We start from the raw sequence: 18,282 nt of genomic DNA on the forward strand, positions 1-18,282 counted from the left end.
TATTCCTATTTCTATGTGGATAACACTTTAAAACAATAAAAATAAATTCTATGCGCATATAAACTCAGACACTTTAAATAATGAAATTTTCTTTTCTCATAAACAAAAAAAAACAAAAAAAAAACTTTCAATGAATTAAAAAAAAAACATTCAATGGAATGGTGTTATCCACATAAAAGTATTTGTATTTGCATACTTGTGAAGCTAATAGTGGTATTTGTATGTAAGCCATTACATTACAATCCCTTTTTAATCGCTTTGTTTTGCTACTACTAAATTTTCTTCTAAATTACGTTATAAAGCGTTCATTCTAATACGAAATGTTTACTTGATTTAAAAAAATTGTTAATTGTTAAATATTTTATTTATTGTCAGGCGGAGACAGCCGCTAACCGCATTTGCAAAGTGCTTAAGGTGAACCAGGAAAATGAGCGTCTTATGGAGGAGTATGAACGTCTCGCAAGCGATGTGAGTAATTTTTATTAGAAATCTTTGCGACTTTTTAAATAATAATTTTAATTCTGGTAGCTTTTGGAATGGATACGCCGCACAATGCCATGGTTAAACTCCCGCCAGGCAGACAATTCATTGGCCGGTGTACAAAAGAAGTTGGAGGAATACCGAACTTATCGTCGAGGGCATAAGCCGCCACGTGTTGAGCAAAAAGCAAAACTCGAAACTAACTTCAATACCTTGCAAACGAAACTCCGCTTATCCAACCGTCCGGCATATCTGCCAACCGAGGGCAAGACTGTCGGTGATATTTCAAATGCTTGGAAAGGTTTGGAATTAGCGGAGAAGGCATTCGAAGAATGGCTTCTAGCTGAAACGATGCGCTTGGAACGCCTGGAACATTTGGCGCAAAAATTCAAGCACAAGGTAAACCTAATAGTTTTTCAAACAATCATAAACAAATATTTTTTTAATAAATATTTTTTACATTTTCAAAGGCTGATGCTCATGAGGATTGGACACGCGGCAAGGAAGAGATGTTGCAGTCTCAAGACTTCCGTCAATGCAAATTGAACGAATTGAAAGCTCTCAAAAAGAAGCACGAAGCTTTTGAGTCTGATTTAGCCGCTCACCAAGATCGCGTCGAACAAATCGCTGCAATTGCTCAGGAGTTGAAGTAAGTTTTCAAAGATTTAATTAATAGAATCTCCTGCAGCTAAAAAAAACACCCGATATAAAGCGACACATCAAGGGATCACTATTTTATTTCAAGTTATGTGTTGCCTACGAGCAAATAAATATTTAATATGTTTTAGATCCTCTCAATTTGTTACTACTTTGCACACCCTAAATGAATAGCGAGATTGCCCAAGAATTATATAGGGTGGGCCATGTAAAATTTGCTTTTTGAATCGGCTATAAAAAAAAACTGATCAATATTTTTTCAAACTTTTTTTTTTATTTTGAAGATTGAACATTGTCATTTATGAATGAAATATAATATTGTTCATATGACTGCCACGACTGGCTTTACAGTAGGCCATTCGATCAACCCAATTTTTAAGCAAATTTTCGATTGTTTGGGCTCCAATATCATGAATGGCAACTTCGATTTCGTGTTTTAAAGCATCAATCGTCTCTGGATGGTTCGCATAGCATTTGTCCTTAACGGCTCCCCACAAAAAATAGTCCAACGAGCTTAAATCACAGCTCTGAGGCGGCCAATTGATATCGGATTTTCGGCTGATTATTCGGTTTTTAAAAAACGGTAGCCAAAAGTTCGAATGTAACTTTGGCAGTGTGACAAGTTGCCCGTCCTGTTGAAACCAAATGTCGTCCATGTCATCCTCTTCAATTTTTGGAAAAACTCGTTGAGCATGTCACGGTAACGTTCGCCATTTAGTGTAACCGCGGCTCCTCGCTCATTTTCGAAAAAAAAATGGTCAGACCAAAAACCGCACCAAATCCGACAATTTTACTTACTGACGTAGCCACCGATGTGAAAATCAGAAAAGAAGAAGAAGACCCACCACATTGGAAATAGGTTTTCAATATTTCCCAATTTTGTTCAAGCGTATAGCGTCCCATTTCGTAAATGTCAAACCTTGAAGTAAATTATGAACACATTTGACATGTCATTTGTGTTACCATTCTCAAAAAAATAGGTGGTTCAAAAAGCAAACGCTATATGGCCCACCCTGTACATATCGACACTATAGTTTGTGTGTGTATAATCAACAGAAATATCTCTCAATTGTGTCTGTATATCTGCTTAACCGTTTGTCTTTTTTTGATTAATGATTTTTCTGAAATTACTCAAAGGTTTTCGTCACCCAAGATTCGAAGATTTGTTTGTTGACAAATCTATCTAATGTGAAAAGAGCTCCATCAGATGATTTAAAGATGATTTTACGCGAAAAAACAGCATCATGGTTAAAGATCCAATTCAAGAAATGTCTGCGTTGGGAATAATCTATTGGCTTCAATTCTCGTTGTTGGTTAAAATTCTACATCTGTCTATTTGAAAAATGTCAAAAAATGGCATAAAAAGATACCGTCGAGGAATTCACATTTAGGCGTCACCTTTGAAAGACCCTTTATATATAGGGTTTTCCAAACAGAGGTGTTATTTTGATATTGAAAGAAAAATGCTATTTTTTAGAGATAACACGGTCCGGAAACTTTTCTCGTAAATGATCAATGGTTTCGTTGCTTGTGTGGCACGTAGCGCCGTCTTGTTGAAAATAAACGTTGCCCAGATCAATACCATCCAATTCCAGCCATAAAAAATCGTTAATCATCTCTCGTTGGCGCAATACATTCACCAATAAAACCTGTTATTGGAGAGATAAAGTTACTTAGAAAGTTTTTGAATAAAGTAAGCTTTTGTTGCTGTTTTGGGGCTGTTTTGTTGTTATGATGGTAACAAAAGGCGTAGGCATGCTGGTTATGTATTGGCGACAATACCCGAAATCCTCTCGTTATGTTGCCAATTCCGACGAAATTATCAATTATATTTTCGCAATTTCATCAATGATACATATGTCGAATCTTGAATTTTAGTTCAGATATCGACATTTCCGTGCCGTCCATGCACACTTCGCACCATTACTTTAGTGGTTTTTCGAAATGGGTGCTTGCTATAGACCTAGAACCGACTGTCGTGGGAACAATTTTCACGTATTATGGTACGAGTTCAGCCGATAAAGAAGTGTGTCGCAAAATTCCATAGTTATATCTTTAAAATTGAGAATTAGTATTTGAATTAATATGTATACATATGTACAGTCACACAGCCAGACGCATATGGCTAAAGATACTATTTTCTTTATGCGGCTTAAGAGTTGATACATTAAAGATATACCCTTAATTATACTAATCCTAACCCAGGGCGTATCCATAGAAGGTGGTGGGAAAAGAATAGTTGTTCTTCAACTCGCTTTTAATTTTGAAATGTCAGTAAAACGGCTTGATGGAAAGTTGTTGTTATGTTTTAGAATGCGCGCAAACTAATTTTATCTATTTTTCATTGATTCTATTCGTCTATTCTCTTTCCCTTGGCAGTTCCAATTTAAAAAATGGAAAAAAATGTTGTTGCTCGAATAATGTTGTACCTTAAATAGATTCGCCTATATAAACATATGCATGTACTGTAATTCTACCAAAACAATTTTTTCAATATACTCTAACGAAATGAACCCTAAACGCATTTTCTCATCATCATCAATTCCTAGAGCTCCAAGTTGGAGCATAACACATTTCTGTTTCGACTTATTTTTGACGTTTTATTCGAATTTTGAGCCTTGATGTGTTAAAGCCCAAATGGCAAATATTTTTGTTACACATGTTAACCCGTTATATCCCTCCGTTATGAATATTTTTTGCCTTTTGCTACAAGAAAAAGGCCTATATATTGAGGAGCTAGAGGGTTAAAATCTTCGAAAATAAAAAAAAAATGTTTTTACATAGAACTGCAGCACACATCATCTGTCTGAAATATAAGAATAATATAGTTTCCTATGCCGATTTACCATAAGAATGTGCGAAATAAAGTGAACTCTGACCCGTTCTCCTAAAATAAAATCAGATGCGACCTTTTCAAATCGCGTATATTCTTCTTCTTGATTGGCACGATAACCGCCTATACGATTTTGGCCGAGCTTTACAAAGCGCGCCACTTGTTTCTTTCTCGTGCTAACCGGCGCCAGTTGGAAACACCAAGTGAAGCCAAGTCTTTCTCCACCTGATCTTTCCAACGCAGAAGAGACCTTCCTCTTCTTCTGCTACCACCGGTACCGCATCGAATACTTTCAGAGTTGGAGCGGACGACATGATCCAGCCGTTGGATCTTTATTCGCTACACTATGTCTATGTCGTCGTAAAGCTCATACAGCTTATTGTTCAATCGCCTACGATATTCGCCGTCGCTAACGTGCAATGGTCAAAAAATCTTCGCTTGTACGCGACGGAATCCATTGGCGGAACATTTTTTATTTTGGAAAACAAGTTTGATTTTGTCGTATAGTGTAATTATTGCTTTTAAACTGCAATCTTTAACTTACATACATATGTACATATATGGCATATAAAATAATATTAAATACACATATTTTACTGACTGACTTTCCTTTTTTTACAGCACTCTCGAATATCACGATTGTATATCGGTTAATTCTCGCTGTCAACGTATCTGTGATCAATGGGATCGCTTGGGTGCGCTCACTCAGCGTCGTCGAACAGCCTTGGACGAGGCTGAACGTATTTTAGAGAAAATTGATATATTGCATCTGGAGTTCGCTAAGAGGGCTGCTCCATTCAACAACTGGTTGGATGGCACTCGCGAAGATTTAGTTGACATGTTCATTGTACATACAATGGAGGAGATACAAGGTCTCATACAGGCTCATGATCAATTTAAGGCCACATTGGGTGAGGCTGATAAGGAATTCAACTTGATTGTCAATTTAGTACGTGAGGTAGAGTCGATTGTTAAGCAACACCAAATCCCTGGTGGTTTGGAAAATCCATACACAACACTCACTGCCAATGACATGACGAGGAAATGGAGTGACGTTCGTCAATTGGTGCCACAACGTGATCAAACGCTTGCAAATGAGCTACGTAAACAACAAAATAATGAAATGTTGCGCAGGCAGTTCGCTGAAAAGGCCAATATTGTGGGACCATGGATTGAGCGACAGATGGATGCTGTTACTGCCATTGGAATGGGTCTACAAGGTTCGCTTGAAGATCAATTGCATCGCCTCAAAGAGTACGAACAGGCGGTATATGCTTACAAGCCTAACATTGAAGAATTAGAGAAGATTCACCAGGCCGTGCAAGAATCTATGATTTTCGAAAATCGTTATACAAATTACACAATGGAAACATTACGCGTTGGCTGGGAACAACTGTTGACTTCCATCAATCGTAATATTAATGAGGTTGAAAATCAAATTCTAACACGTGACTCTAAGGGAATTAGCCAAGAACAATTGAATGAGTTCCGGTCCAGTTTCAATCACTTCGATAAGAATCGTACGGGACGATTAACTCCTGAAGAATTTAAGTCGTGTCTTGTCTCTTTGGGTTATTCAATCGGAAAAGACAGACAAGGGGAGATGGACTTCCAAAGAATTTTAGCTGTTGTCGACCCCAACTCAACTGGTTATGTGCATTTCGATGCCTTCCTTGATTTCATGACTCGCGAAAGCACCGATACTGATACCGCCGAACAAGTGATTGATTCGTTCAGAATTCTCGCAGCCGATAAGGTAAGGGAGACAAAGAAATACCTGCTTTATTATATAATCATTTATTGAACTGGTTTATTTTTAATATTACCATATAGCCATATATATTGCCGGATGAGCTCCGACGAGAACTTCCTCCAGATCAAGCGGAATACTGCATCCAGAGAATGCCACCATACAAAGGTCCTAACGGAGTGCCTGGAGCTCTTGATTACATGTCCTTCAGCACCGCTCTCTATGGCGAGACTGACTTGTAAAAGGAGCATTGCCAACAATAACGGAAACATCGAATAAAGTCAATAATTCACAATAGGAATACATTGAATTGATATAGATACCATTTGAAAAACTACGATGCCATGAAAACGATGAAACTAGCAGAGGGTTCCTGCAGTGTTTTTCGAATATTTAAATTCATAAAATTTCGATACATTTCTGGAGTATAAAAATTCTGACATAAATTCTTTAAACTATCATTACGAATTACCATCACATCGGTTTTCATAGATCAATTCAATAATGCAAACATTTGTTGCACATATCGGAGTACATGTAAACATATCTGGGGTAATAAGGGCACTATGATAACTCCGCAAAATCAAACGCATGTATACGTACACTCGCCCAAAACTGCTTGCCATTGTCATCCTGTATTTTGAGATCTTGAAATTTTTAATCGTGATTATATTCCCTGAATATAATTTTTAGACCGAATAAAATATGCGTAAAGCTTGGACTGTAAACAAAAGGTCAATGCGAATTAAGTAGACGATTGGAAGAAAAATAAAATAATGAAAGAAAAATGAATAATATTGTTAGTTCTATAGGCCAGAATACAAATATTCGGTTCACTAATACATATCTGGGGCGAATAATATTATATATTTATTTTTTTTTTTAACTTTTGTTATATTAATTTAATATTTATTTTGAGATTATTTATAATGATTTCATAACTCTTTATTTAATTTCTAAATACGTTTTATATAATTATTATATAAACTTAGTGTATGTTACAATGATTGAAAAAGAGAAGAGAGGACATTATATAATAATTTGTAAGGATTCTAGAATGTTCAGATGATATCTAAATGAAGTACACTTATAACATCTATTAAAGTCAAGAAAAATATACTTTTGTATATTAAAACAATCCCAACAGCTATACATACATTTCGGAGCTTAAAATAATCACATTTAAGAGACAAACAATTTAGAATTCCGTTCTTGTTCTGTTTTTGTTCTGTTTTGGGTACGAAAGTGGGTGGGACTGGAATTATATTGATTTAAAATAAACTGTATATTGAGATTGGCGATATCATTTCTTTACAAATTAAAAAATAAAAATATTTTTAATTCTCATATCATTCCAATTAAACCTAAATATTTGTGGGCCTACTATTGCAGGGCCTGGATAAAAACACTTGGTGAAACAGCAGGGCGAACTATGATATGATATCTGACCCAGCTAGAATGGTCTGAATGTTAATCCAACAAAGGGCGAAATGATGTTATTTACAAACAAATATAAAATACCCGCTTTTAAGATCCCTTCGCAAAAGGGACTTGCTCTTGCTACCGAGATAAAGTATCTCAAAATTGTTCTAGACTTAAACTCTAGAAAAGCTTTCATTGCCTTATGAAGTTAGGGGTAGTCAGAGGGCCGAAAAAATGATGATTTTCAATCATTTTTTTTATGCTATTCAATTGCTTTATTTTACAAAATGAAAAACATTCAGCAAAATTTCCAAAAAAAAAAATAATAATTGTAAAAGTTATCGCTGTTTGGGTGGAGCCAGTTTTTCCAGAAGTCCCTTGCGGTGATCATCGAAAGTCCTTGGAGATTCATATAAAATCAATCGGACAAGCGAAACTAGTTTTATTAATAGATGATCTTGTGCCTGATCGAAGCTTTTTTTTTCAAAATTAACAATACGGCGGCCTCAGAAAATACTCTTCAGATTTTCGAGAAAAAAAACCGACAATTAATTGTTAAAAAAAATCGAAATTAAAAAAAAATCCTTGATAAGGCACGATTTTTTTATGTTTTTCAAAAGCAGTATACATTTTATTGAAATCTATACCAAGCGGCTTTTATGTTACAGTGATCACCAGTTCAAAAAACATAGTTTTGAGAAAAACGCATTTAAAGTTTTGTTACTTGCTCTCGAACGCTCCCGAGCGCCCCTTGTTAATTGTTGAATAACTCGAAAGTATTTGTCGGATTCACACAATATTTTTAAGATATTATACTTTAAGAAAATGCAAAAAAAAATCAAATTTTTTGAATATTCTGACTATCCCTAACCCCTTATGTGCTTGCGAAACGGCTACATTTAAATGATGGGGTTTTAAAACCGCTCTTAGTACACTGATTGTACCTATCCTCTTCTACAGGGCCACTATTAGGAAAGATGGTGCAAACTGGAAGGGGACAAAGGGCAGCATCTATATATGCATGAATGCTGCTCTCTACGCCCACCAAGGCATTTGATACTCTACTGGATATTCCATCAATAAAAGCCTATGGCAAAACGTTTGGTAATTGCAACGTAATTAGATTTAATGCATGTCTGCCCGGGAAAGATTTCAGGTGGTAAGGCTACTACAACAACAATTAAATGGGGGCAAACAGCAAATTAGGACCGGTGTGATATTGTACTAACCACAATGTGATACTTAAAGCTCAAAGTAGATGTGACACACCATAACGTGTAAACCTTAACCGTAGTATTAATCATAACGATATCTACATATGTCATCAATTATTGGTGCCATAGCCATAAGCAGCTGGTATTTACATACACTTTCACTTATTTGTGCATTTCGAAGTGCAGAAACTAAAGAAAATATAACAACTTTAGTTTCTGCACTTCGAAATGCTCAAATAAGTGATAATTTAAGTAAATATTAGCTGCTTATGGCTATTGCACCAATAATTGATGACATAAATTTCGTTATAGTTAATACTACGGTTAAGGTTATGGCTTAATTCGCGAATTACTTAGAAGCGAAAATTGGATAATCTGTTGCAAAACAAATGCAACGGAAAACTTTCACTACCCAATCGGAATGGAAGACGAAAAGTAAGTAATGCTGTGGTTATGCTGGCGCACATTTGGTGTGGGGTGGTTAAATAGAGTTGTTGTGGTTTACATAGTTGTATTCTTGAAAACAGAAATTTAGTTTGAAAATTCTTTTTTCTTTCCTGCGAGCAATACTTATTGAAGTACTTAAACATATATGAGTCAAGATTTTCCAAGTGGGCCCCCCAAAGTTGATTTTTTCGATTTTTTAAAAGCCATTGGTCGCTGTCAAAGTCAAAAGTCATTGTCACGAAAGCGCTTCCATTAATTTTAGTTTTTCGAGGAGTTATTTGTAATTTTGGTGTTTCACCGAGATTCGAACGTACATTCTCTCTGAATTCCGAATGATAGTCACGCACCAACCCATTCGGCTACGGAATCCGCAGCTGTGGCCGATTAGGGCATACAAAAATAGCGGGCATACAAGCAAACATTCAGGTATATTTTGTGTGGCAAAGAGGAAGGATGTGGGAACAAATTAAAAAAAACAAAGTGCATTTTATGTGATAATGAGAGATTGAAACCAATGTCCTGAATTAAAATCATGACTATAAAAAATTATCAAGGAAAAGAGCAAAAAATATCCTTCTATTTGTGTGCGTCTTGATGTTTTTCCACAAATGGAACACAGACCCTTATTATGAGCAACATTCGATCTTCGACTGTAGTCGAAAGGGCTGATCGAACGAATTTTCATTTGGTATTATGGTGCTCATTCGTTGAAGAATAGGACTATTGTGAATTTCGATCGCTCGACGTATTTACAATAGATAATTTTTTCTCAGCTGATACAGCAAATCAAAGTAAAAGAAAAACCGATTGTGTTGAAATTCTTTGCTAACAACATTTTTAAAAGTTAAAAAAAGTATTTTTTGTGAAAATGAGTACAACGGAGTTGTGGTTCGACGATTTATCGGACGATGAAAGATTAGCGGAACTAGCTAAAACTAGAAAACAGTTGAGGGGCGCATCCAACCCCCTAGAAATGGCTTCCACTGAGTAAGTTTAGAATTTTCAAAATGTGTTGACGTACTTAATATTACAGAAATTTCCTTACAGATTTTTAAAGAACTTTAGATTATATAAAGAGGCGTTTATGAACCTACTGTCCAGTACAGAAAACCAGTTGCAGCAGTGCACTCGAGCCAAATCCATTCCAAATATTTTAAAGCTAGCCACAGTTCTGCGATTTTATGCTCAAGGATCGTACCAATTGAGTATTGGTAATGAAGGTATGCTAGGACTTGCTCAACCCACTGTGTCTGTTGTGCTATCGGAAATAATAGATGTCGTGGAAAATTATATTTGCCAAAGATGGATACAATTTAGTAGTACAGAGGCTGATCTGCAACAAAGAAAAGCACATTTTTATAGCAAATACAGCATAAGAAATGAAATTCTTAGAATATTATAGAAAAATCTAAAAAGTATTAAATATAAACCTTTACGCCACAGTTTCTGTTTTATTTTTGTTATAAATTTTCTTTATTCAATTATTCGTCATTCGAAAAAAATATGTATTTCAGTTCTTCTTCGTATTTCAGCCCATACCTGCCAAGAGAAAATAAAAATGTACTTCTATAAACATCACAAAAAAAAAAAAACCATTGTTAACCTTAATCCATTTTGCTGCCGTTCTAACTGGTGGTCCCAAGCAATTCAGCTCCGTTGTAAATTCCTGCCATTTTTTTGCTGCTTGAACTTTGGTGCAAATCCCTTTTGCGAATTGTGGATTCTCTTCCATTAATGAAACTAGCCTTTCTAATTGCTGTTTGGTACTCACGACTTTCGACCTGCATGAAATTAACAAAATTAGTCTATATTTATTATTTGGTTAATATAAAACCACTAATAATCGCAAACAACTTACATTTTAACAAGTTTACCCACAATACGCAACACAATCGAAAGCAAAATTGCATTCGACTCTAAATTCGGTATTCAACGAAAATTTCGACAGGGTTGTACCGCTCATAATACCAAATTGACATTCGATTTTCGATCTTCGACAACCAACGATTATCGTAGATCGAATCTAACTCATAATAGGGGCCACAGTTTTAAGCCGACTTCGATTGGCTGATGGTATTTATGAGGAGCTTTTTTATGGCAGAAATACATTCGGAGTTTTGGCACTATCTGCCAAGGTTCGACTGTTTTTAGAAGAAACATTTTCTATTAATTCGTGTTTCATGCCCGAGCTTTCGAATCTGTGCGCTTACGAATGGTAGTCACGCATCAACTCATTTGGCGGTCACCAAACAAAAGCCTTATCAACAAAATTACAGCTACGCAACCGAATACTGCCACCTCTCCCCCTCTACAACAAGCTTTTCTAACATCAAAATAATTAAAGAGCTGAATGCAAGCAAATTATGCTACGATAAAGACAATTGGAGCAAAACTTCTGAAGTTGAAAATCTAATCGAAACCCTGTACAAGAGTTTCGAAATCAATCATGAATCCATTGTTAAGCTCCAAGAAAATTTTTGTGAAAACAGTGTGGGCGAAAAGGCCACAACAGCAACAGCATTCAACAATGACCGGTTCACGGATTCTATAACATAAGAACAAAATTGTTGAAGCTGAAAAAAATGGAATATACAAACACCTGTAATACGCAAAAACTTTAGATCTAAATTTCAACCAGGCATTATGACCTCTAGTAATTTCTGCTCTGAGATCTAAATCACATTACATAAATATAATATATAATAAATTTTAAATTATTTAAATTAAACTCGATATTCATAACAAAAAATTTAAATTACTTAAAGAATACCATAAACTTCTGGCGCGAGGTAAAATTATATCAAATCTTTTAAATAAAATTGTCAAGTTCCGCAACCTTGTCAATTTCAGAAATATATGCAAATATGCCGTCACTCACACATCACCCAGCGTGAGTTAGTTTTGAAGTATTGCAAAAAAGGATGTCGTATCGTAAAATATGTAGCTGAAATTGTATTAGGTTGGTTAATAAATTCGTAGCGGTTTTACAGGAGACTTTTATTTAAGCAAAAACAATAATTATATCAATAAGTTAATCAATTATATATTGACAGGGTGCGGAAAAAATGGCAATCTGTCGGTGTAAGGTCCGGAGGATCCTGAAGAACCTCCCAATCGATCTCTCGGAGTGCGGTTTTGACGACTGGTGCAACATGGGGCCTGGCGTAGTCATGAAGTATGCTATAATGGGAACAATACGGCTTCTCGGCTTTCGATAAGAAATGGACGCGAATTGCACAACGCAACGACATCATTGAACTTAAAAGTTTTCTCAACAGCAGGACCAACTTACTGGCCTTCAGACCCAAAAGAGATTCCTGTACTCCTTGATTTTTGTGTCATCAAAAGTCTATCGTACCTGCAGATAACCTGCAAATCCTGCCTGGATCTTTCTTCTGACCATTCGCCAGTGATAACTATAGTAAATGACAAATTCGAAAATATGCCCCAAAACTGCCAGCTTTTCAACAGCTGTAAAAATTGGATTCAATTCCATTTCGATAATTGGCAAAAAAGTTGCTCTAAAAACCGAGGTTGCTCATATGAGCCGTCATATACAAAGAAGCTCAAACAGCGGTATCTTCATAAGAAGCAAACTCATAGAGAAAGGCGCAAGAAAAATATGGCAACAAACAAGGTCTCCTTAACATAAAAGCCATTTTAACAAATTACACGGTGCTACAAGATACAAAAGATCGAAAGAACTCTCCAAGTGATATAGTGTACGTTTTAGATCAAGACGAGTACAACACAAAACTGTGTTTAGAAAATTCAAAACACCCTCAAATTTTTTGTTTATTGTTAAAAAACCGATTTATGGTTTTTTTGATGATGTAAAAATACATAACTAACCCGATTTTCAACCGATTTTTTATTTCAATATGGTCTTAAGAAGGGCCGTGTATGTGCGTTATGAATGTATATAACTCTAAGATTGAACGATTGATGTTCAAAAGGAATTTTCAATAACAAGCTCTGATTTGTGAAATTTTTCCACGTTTTTTTCAATGTGATGCAATTTTTTGGCCACTAACTTCCAACGGGCACCACAAATACAGGGTGGGCCATATAGCGTTTGCTTTTTGAACCACCCATTTTTTTGAGAATAGTAATGCAAATGACATGTCAAATGTGTTCATAATTTACTTAAAGGTTTGACATTTACGAAATGGGACGATATACGCTTGAACAAAATTGGGAAATATTGAAAACCTATTTCCAAAGTGGTGTGTCTTCTTCTTCTTCCGCGGTTACAGTAAATGGCGAGCGTTACCGTGACATGCTCAACGAGTTTTTGTTTCCAAAAATTGAAGAGGATGACATGGACGACATTTGGTTTCAACAGGACGGTGCAACTTGTCACACTGCCAAAGTTCCATTCGAACTTTTGGCTACCGTTTTTGAATTCCCATATCAATTGGCCGCCTCGGAGCTGTGATTTAAACCCGACTATTTTTTGTGGGGAGCCGTTAAGGACAAATGCTATGCGAACCATTCAGAGACGATTGATGCTTTAATCGAAGTTGTCATTCACGATATTGGAGCCCAAACAATCGAAAATGTGCTTAAAAATTGCCGATTCAAAAAGCAAATTTTACATGGCGGCCGCCGTAGCCGAATGGGTTGGTGCGTGATTACCATTCAGAATTCACAGAGTGAACGTTGGTTCGAATCTCGGTGAAAGCAAAATTAATAAAAACATTTTTCTAATAGCGGTCGCCCCTCGGCAGGCAATGGCAAACCTACGAGTGTATTTCTGCCATGAAAAAGCTCCTCATAAAAATATCTGCCGTTCGGAGTCGGCTTGAAACTGTAGGTCCCTCCATTTGTGGAACAACATCAAAACGCACACCACAAATAGGAGGAGAAGCTCGGCCAAACACCCAAAAAAGGGTGTACGAGCCAATTATATATATACTAGCAACCCGCCCAGCTTCGCACGGGTATAAAATACCATATATACCCTATGTCACTCACTGAAAAAATGATTAAAATCGATCCAGTAGTTTTGGCTTATTCATTATTGCCCGTGGCCCGCACGCGTTAAATTTGGAGTAAAACAATTCCCCTTTCTTTATAGCATGAAGATTTCCTGCTATCTTTGGGATATCTAAATTCATACCCTACATTTTTGCATATTAACTTTTTGCATTTTTACATATGTATTTATTTTATTTTTACAACAATTACTATATTACAGAATGTCTTTATATACAACGTTCATAGCCTTCTTGTCATTAGACAATACAAACATGTTTTCTCTAGAGGTTACTCTTGAAAGAGCGACATTCAGTTGGCCATGTGAAAAACAGTCAACACTCAAATCTAAGCCTGCAACGTTGAAGGTTTGACCCTGAGATTTATTAATGGTCATTGCAAAAGATGTCTTTACCGGAAATTGTAAGCGTTTAAATTGGAATGGTAGATCCGATGGTATCAGAGGGATTCGGGGAATCAATACATCTTCTCCGGTACCACATCCTGTGAGTATTGTGCATTCTATTATGAAAGTTTTCAGTGATTTTACCAGCAAACGCGTGCCATTGCAAAGTTTAGGTGGACTTAGATTTCTTAATATATTAAAATAACAGGACAACCTATTTTCAGCTCCATTTTGTGAGGAGGGAGTCCAGACGGTTTCAAAGAATTTAGAAATTCTGTAGGAAAATGAACAGCTTCTTCCAAATCGAGAACAGTATCGACCGAGTAGTATAGTATATTTTCGTCGGCGCATCAATCTTTGAAATAATCAAGTTATTTACTTTATCTACTTGTTCGTTAGTTGGTGACACAATAGCTCTTTCTTTAAACCAAGATATTGTCTTATATTGTAACTTATGTTATCAATGTCTGGATAGACATTGTTGACTAACTCTTGGATGTTGTCTATCAAAACACAAAGGTTTTCTAGGTTAATCCTTCCCTCACTTTGTGTTAATTCTCCATTGCCAACTTTTAGCAGCATCTCTGGAAATAGCCTGTTCTCACGTGAAGATGACGAAATCCTCATATTAGTTTTAAGCTCTAATTTATTGACATACGACTAAAGGTGGGATCTTTTTAGCGAAGCATTTATTTCGTCAGCACGTGTTCCTCGAGTCACAACTGGTAGGATTTGACGGAAATCTCCTGAGAACAGAATTGTACATCCACCCATAGGTGCATTTTTGTTGCGTAAATCGCGCATTGTCCTATCCAGTGCTTCCACAGACGTCTTGTTTGACATGGTAGCTTCGTCCCAGACTATTAATGAGCAGGCACGCATCAATTTTCCTGTATTGCTCTGTCTAGAAACACTACAGACGCTGTTATCATCATCGGTGGCGATTTTCAGCGGGTGCTTCATTGTAGAGTGTGTGGTTCGGCCTCTTTCCAAAAGACTCTTTCCAAAAGAGTAGCGGCAATGCCGGATGACGCAACAGCTAACGCAATTTTTCCGGTAAATCTCAATTACTAATTACTGTTGTAATATCTTGAAAAATATTGTTTTTAATTATATGCTGTAAAGAGCCATATACATAGATCTATATGAAAACAACAATGTATTTAAGGTATTTAATTGGATAAGGATTAATGTTGTACCCATTTGTTGAAATCGCTTCGAAAATAAGCTATTAGTTGTCGTAAAAAGTAAATGACAAAAAATGTTATTGTATGGAATTGATAGCAAACTAAACGCGCTCCGAATCAATAAAAACTATTCAAAAACTGTATTTTAATTATGTGCGATTTACTAATATAGAACCTGAAAATAGCGTTTTATTTCGCTGTAAAATTGTATGTACATATAATTACATGGAATTCAGTACATACATAGATACATATGTACATATGTCCGAAATGAAATAATGCGAGCGATTCGTAAATACATACATACATACGTCACCATACGATGTAATTCAACATTAATGAGGTGTGGTGAGATTATCGCTTAACGCCTGTTGCTTCATTCGGTTGACAGCGAACACACACACAAACAGCTTTTTTTGGAAAAAGAGCTGCTTTTGTTTAAACAATTTTGGTTAAATAACAAATAAATCAATTATATTTTTTGATGCAGAACGAAAGTAAATATTTCAAAGTTAAACTTCAAGAAAGTTTCATTTTAATTGGTTGATTTGTTTATGATTTATGGCCGTGAAAACAAAAAAATTATGTTTTTTTGCCACATTTTGACCGATTGCCACGCCCCCTTTATATATTTCTTCACATTATATAGATATAAACCTTCCTCTTCAATCAATCTATCTTTAAAAAAAAACCGCATCAAAATCCGTTGCGTAGTTTTAAAGATTTAAGCGTATAAGGGGACATAGGGACAGAAAAAGCGACTTTGTTTTATAATATGTAGTGATATATACATATACCCTATATATACATATTTTTAAACTCCAATAAAATGTGTACGGTTGGATTGGTTTCGATGACGTTAGGTTAGGTGAGGTTTAGTTAGGTAATACTACGTCCGGGTAAGTCAGAAAATTACAGAAGTAAGTCAGCAAATTGCGCTACTTTTTGCATTATGTTTTTTTTTTTTGACGTTATAATTCTTCTATTCTTCTTCTGTTCAAAACTCGAGAATGTTCTGTTTTTATTTTATTTCTACAAAAACGTTCTTCACTTGGAAAATTTCTTATCAAATTTGATGAAATAATGTTTGCTAGATTCGGAATGGACACAGGTATGAGTACTTAACTATACTTAATTATACACGTAATTCGCAAATAATAACGGAGAACCGCATTAAATTTGCAAATATGAAAGTAGTGAACAAAACTTTCTGTTTACTGATTTTTGTGTTTTACAAAAAAATCCGTTACTTCGACACATTTTGATCGATTTTTAAAATTAAATGCTTTTTACATTCGAAATAGACACAGCTACAAGACTTGGAGGTTGAATTAGTTTTAAAGGTGACACACAGATGGCGCTATTTATCACTTTATCGCGTTGGCAATACTGAATATATATTCATGACAAAGCCTCATCCCTAGGCTTTGTTTATCAGTATCTGTCATTTCGCTGAAGTATAAACAACGCAGTGTTTTCGTGCTCCGAGTATGTCAACTTTCGTGCCGTCGAAACGCAATTTGCGGGAAGCTTTGCTTTTCTGCTTCAATTTGAAAAAAAATACAGCCCAAGCCCGTGAATTGCTGCAGGAGGCCTACCCAGACCATACTCCGTCGATTTCAACATGTGAGTACTGGTTTCGACGATTCAAAAGTGGTGATTTTCACACCGAAGACAAGGAGCGTCTTGGCCAGCCCAAAAAGTTCGAGGACGCGGAATTGGGGGAATTGGTAAACGAGGACTCGTGCCAAACCCAAGAAGAGCTTGCTGAATCATTGGGCGTTGATAAATCAACCGTTTGCAAGCGTCTAAAAGCGATGGGAATGATCCAAAAGCAAGGACATTGGGTCCCGTACGAGTTGAAGCTGCGCGACGTCGAACGGCGACTTTTTACGTGCGAATTGCTGATCGAGCGACAAAATCGGAAGGGTTTTTTGCATCGGGTGGTGACTGGCGACGAAAAATGGATCCACTACGATAATCCAAAACGCAAAAAATCATGGGGTTTGCCCGGCCAAGCATCAATGTCGACGGCCAAGCAGAATATTCACGGCAAGAAAATCATGCTCTGCATTTGGTGGGATCAGGTCGGCGTCGTATATTTTGAGCTGCTCCAACTGGGCGAAACAATCACGGGGGATCGTTACCGACTGCAATTGATGCGTTTAAGCCGGGCATTGAAAGAAAAACGGCCGGAAACGGTAAAAAGGCACGATAAGGTTATTTTGCAACATGACAACGCTCGGCCGCATGTTGCTCAACCTGTCAAAAAATACCTTGGAACGCTTGGCTGGGAAGTGTTACCCCACCCGCCGTATAGTCCAGACATAGCTCCCTCCGATTATCATTTGTTCCGGCATATGAGTCTCGATTTGGCGGACCAGCGGTTCTCCTCGTACGAGGCTACCAAAATATGGGTTGAGTCATGGATAGCCAAGCAGCGGCCAGAATTTTGGAGAAACGGCATCCGGAAATTGCCCGAAAGATGGGCGAAAGTTGTAGCTAGCGATGGCCAATACTTCGAATAAAATATTTTGTACCGTTTTTTCACAATAAAGCCCCAAATCTTCGAAAAAAACCTTTAAAACTAATTCAACCTCCAATAAATAAACCTTTCATTTCAATATTATCGACAACATCTCGTTAAACTCGCAAAAATTTTAAAAATTGACTACAATTTAAGTTTTGTGTTGAAAAATCAGTGGTTATGTTTGCTTAGCGTGAAAAATAGAAGACATACGTCAGAAGGACTAACATTTACCTCAACCAAAACTGTTTCAAGATTGGAAATCGGATGAAATGCAGACGAGCTACGAATTTATAAGTGTCGGAAAACACCTAAAATCGGGTTTTTAACAATAAATAAAAAATTTGAGGGAGGAATTTTTTGAACACGGTTCCGCGTCGTT

General features: G+C 36.4%; 2 protein-coding genes across 7 annotated transcripts in view; both read left to right on the forward strand.

Annotated features, from left to right (window-relative positions):
- Positions 1-7,072, forward strand: part of LOC128858145 (alpha-actinin, sarcomeric) — a 34,114-nt gene extending 27,042 nt beyond the window's left edge. For all 6 annotated transcript variants that reach the window (XM_054094154.1, XM_054094152.1, XM_054094156.1 and 3 more), the window contains exons 6-10: positions 376-468; positions 529-879; positions 951-1,129; positions 4,592-5,726; positions 5,804-7,072. In XM_054094154.1, the coding sequence (XP_053950129.1) occupies positions 376-468; positions 529-879; positions 951-1,129; positions 4,592-5,726; positions 5,804-5,962 (1,917 nt within the window). In that variant the 3' untranslated portion in view covers positions 5,963-7,072. The remainder of the gene's footprint in view (positions 1-375; positions 469-528; positions 880-950; positions 1,130-4,591; positions 5,727-5,803) is intronic.
- Positions 7,073-8,580: 1,508 nt separating this feature from the next.
- On the forward strand, positions 8,581-10,494 carry LOC128856522 (uncharacterized). The gene is made up of 2 exons (XM_054091824.1): positions 8,581-9,790; positions 9,851-10,494. Exons 1-2 carry the CDS (start codon positions 9,672-9,674, stop codon positions 10,203-10,205), a joined length of 474 nt encoding a protein of 157 aa, XP_053947799.1. The 5' UTR covers positions 8,581-9,671; the 3' UTR covers positions 10,206-10,494.
- Positions 10,495-18,282: the final 7,788 nt, after the last annotated feature.

Source organism: Anastrepha ludens, chromosome 3, assembly GCF_028408465.1.
Source record: "Anastrepha ludens isolate Willacy chromosome 3, idAnaLude1.1, whole genome shotgun sequence".
NCBI classification, from domain to species: Eukaryota; Metazoa; Arthropoda; class Insecta; order Diptera; family Tephritidae; genus Anastrepha; species Anastrepha ludens.

What these genes read in the sequence shown, in the direction of transcription:
- LOC128856522 (XM_054091824.1), top strand. Translation starts at nt 9,672, where the DNA reads ATGAGTACAACGGAGTTGTGGTTCGACGATTTATCGGACGATGAAAGA. An exon ending in CTAGAAATGGCTTCCACTGA is followed by an intron (nt 9,791 to 9,850) that starts GTAAGTTTAGAA and finishes ATTTCCTTACAG; the next exon opens with ATTTTTAAAGAACTTTAGAT.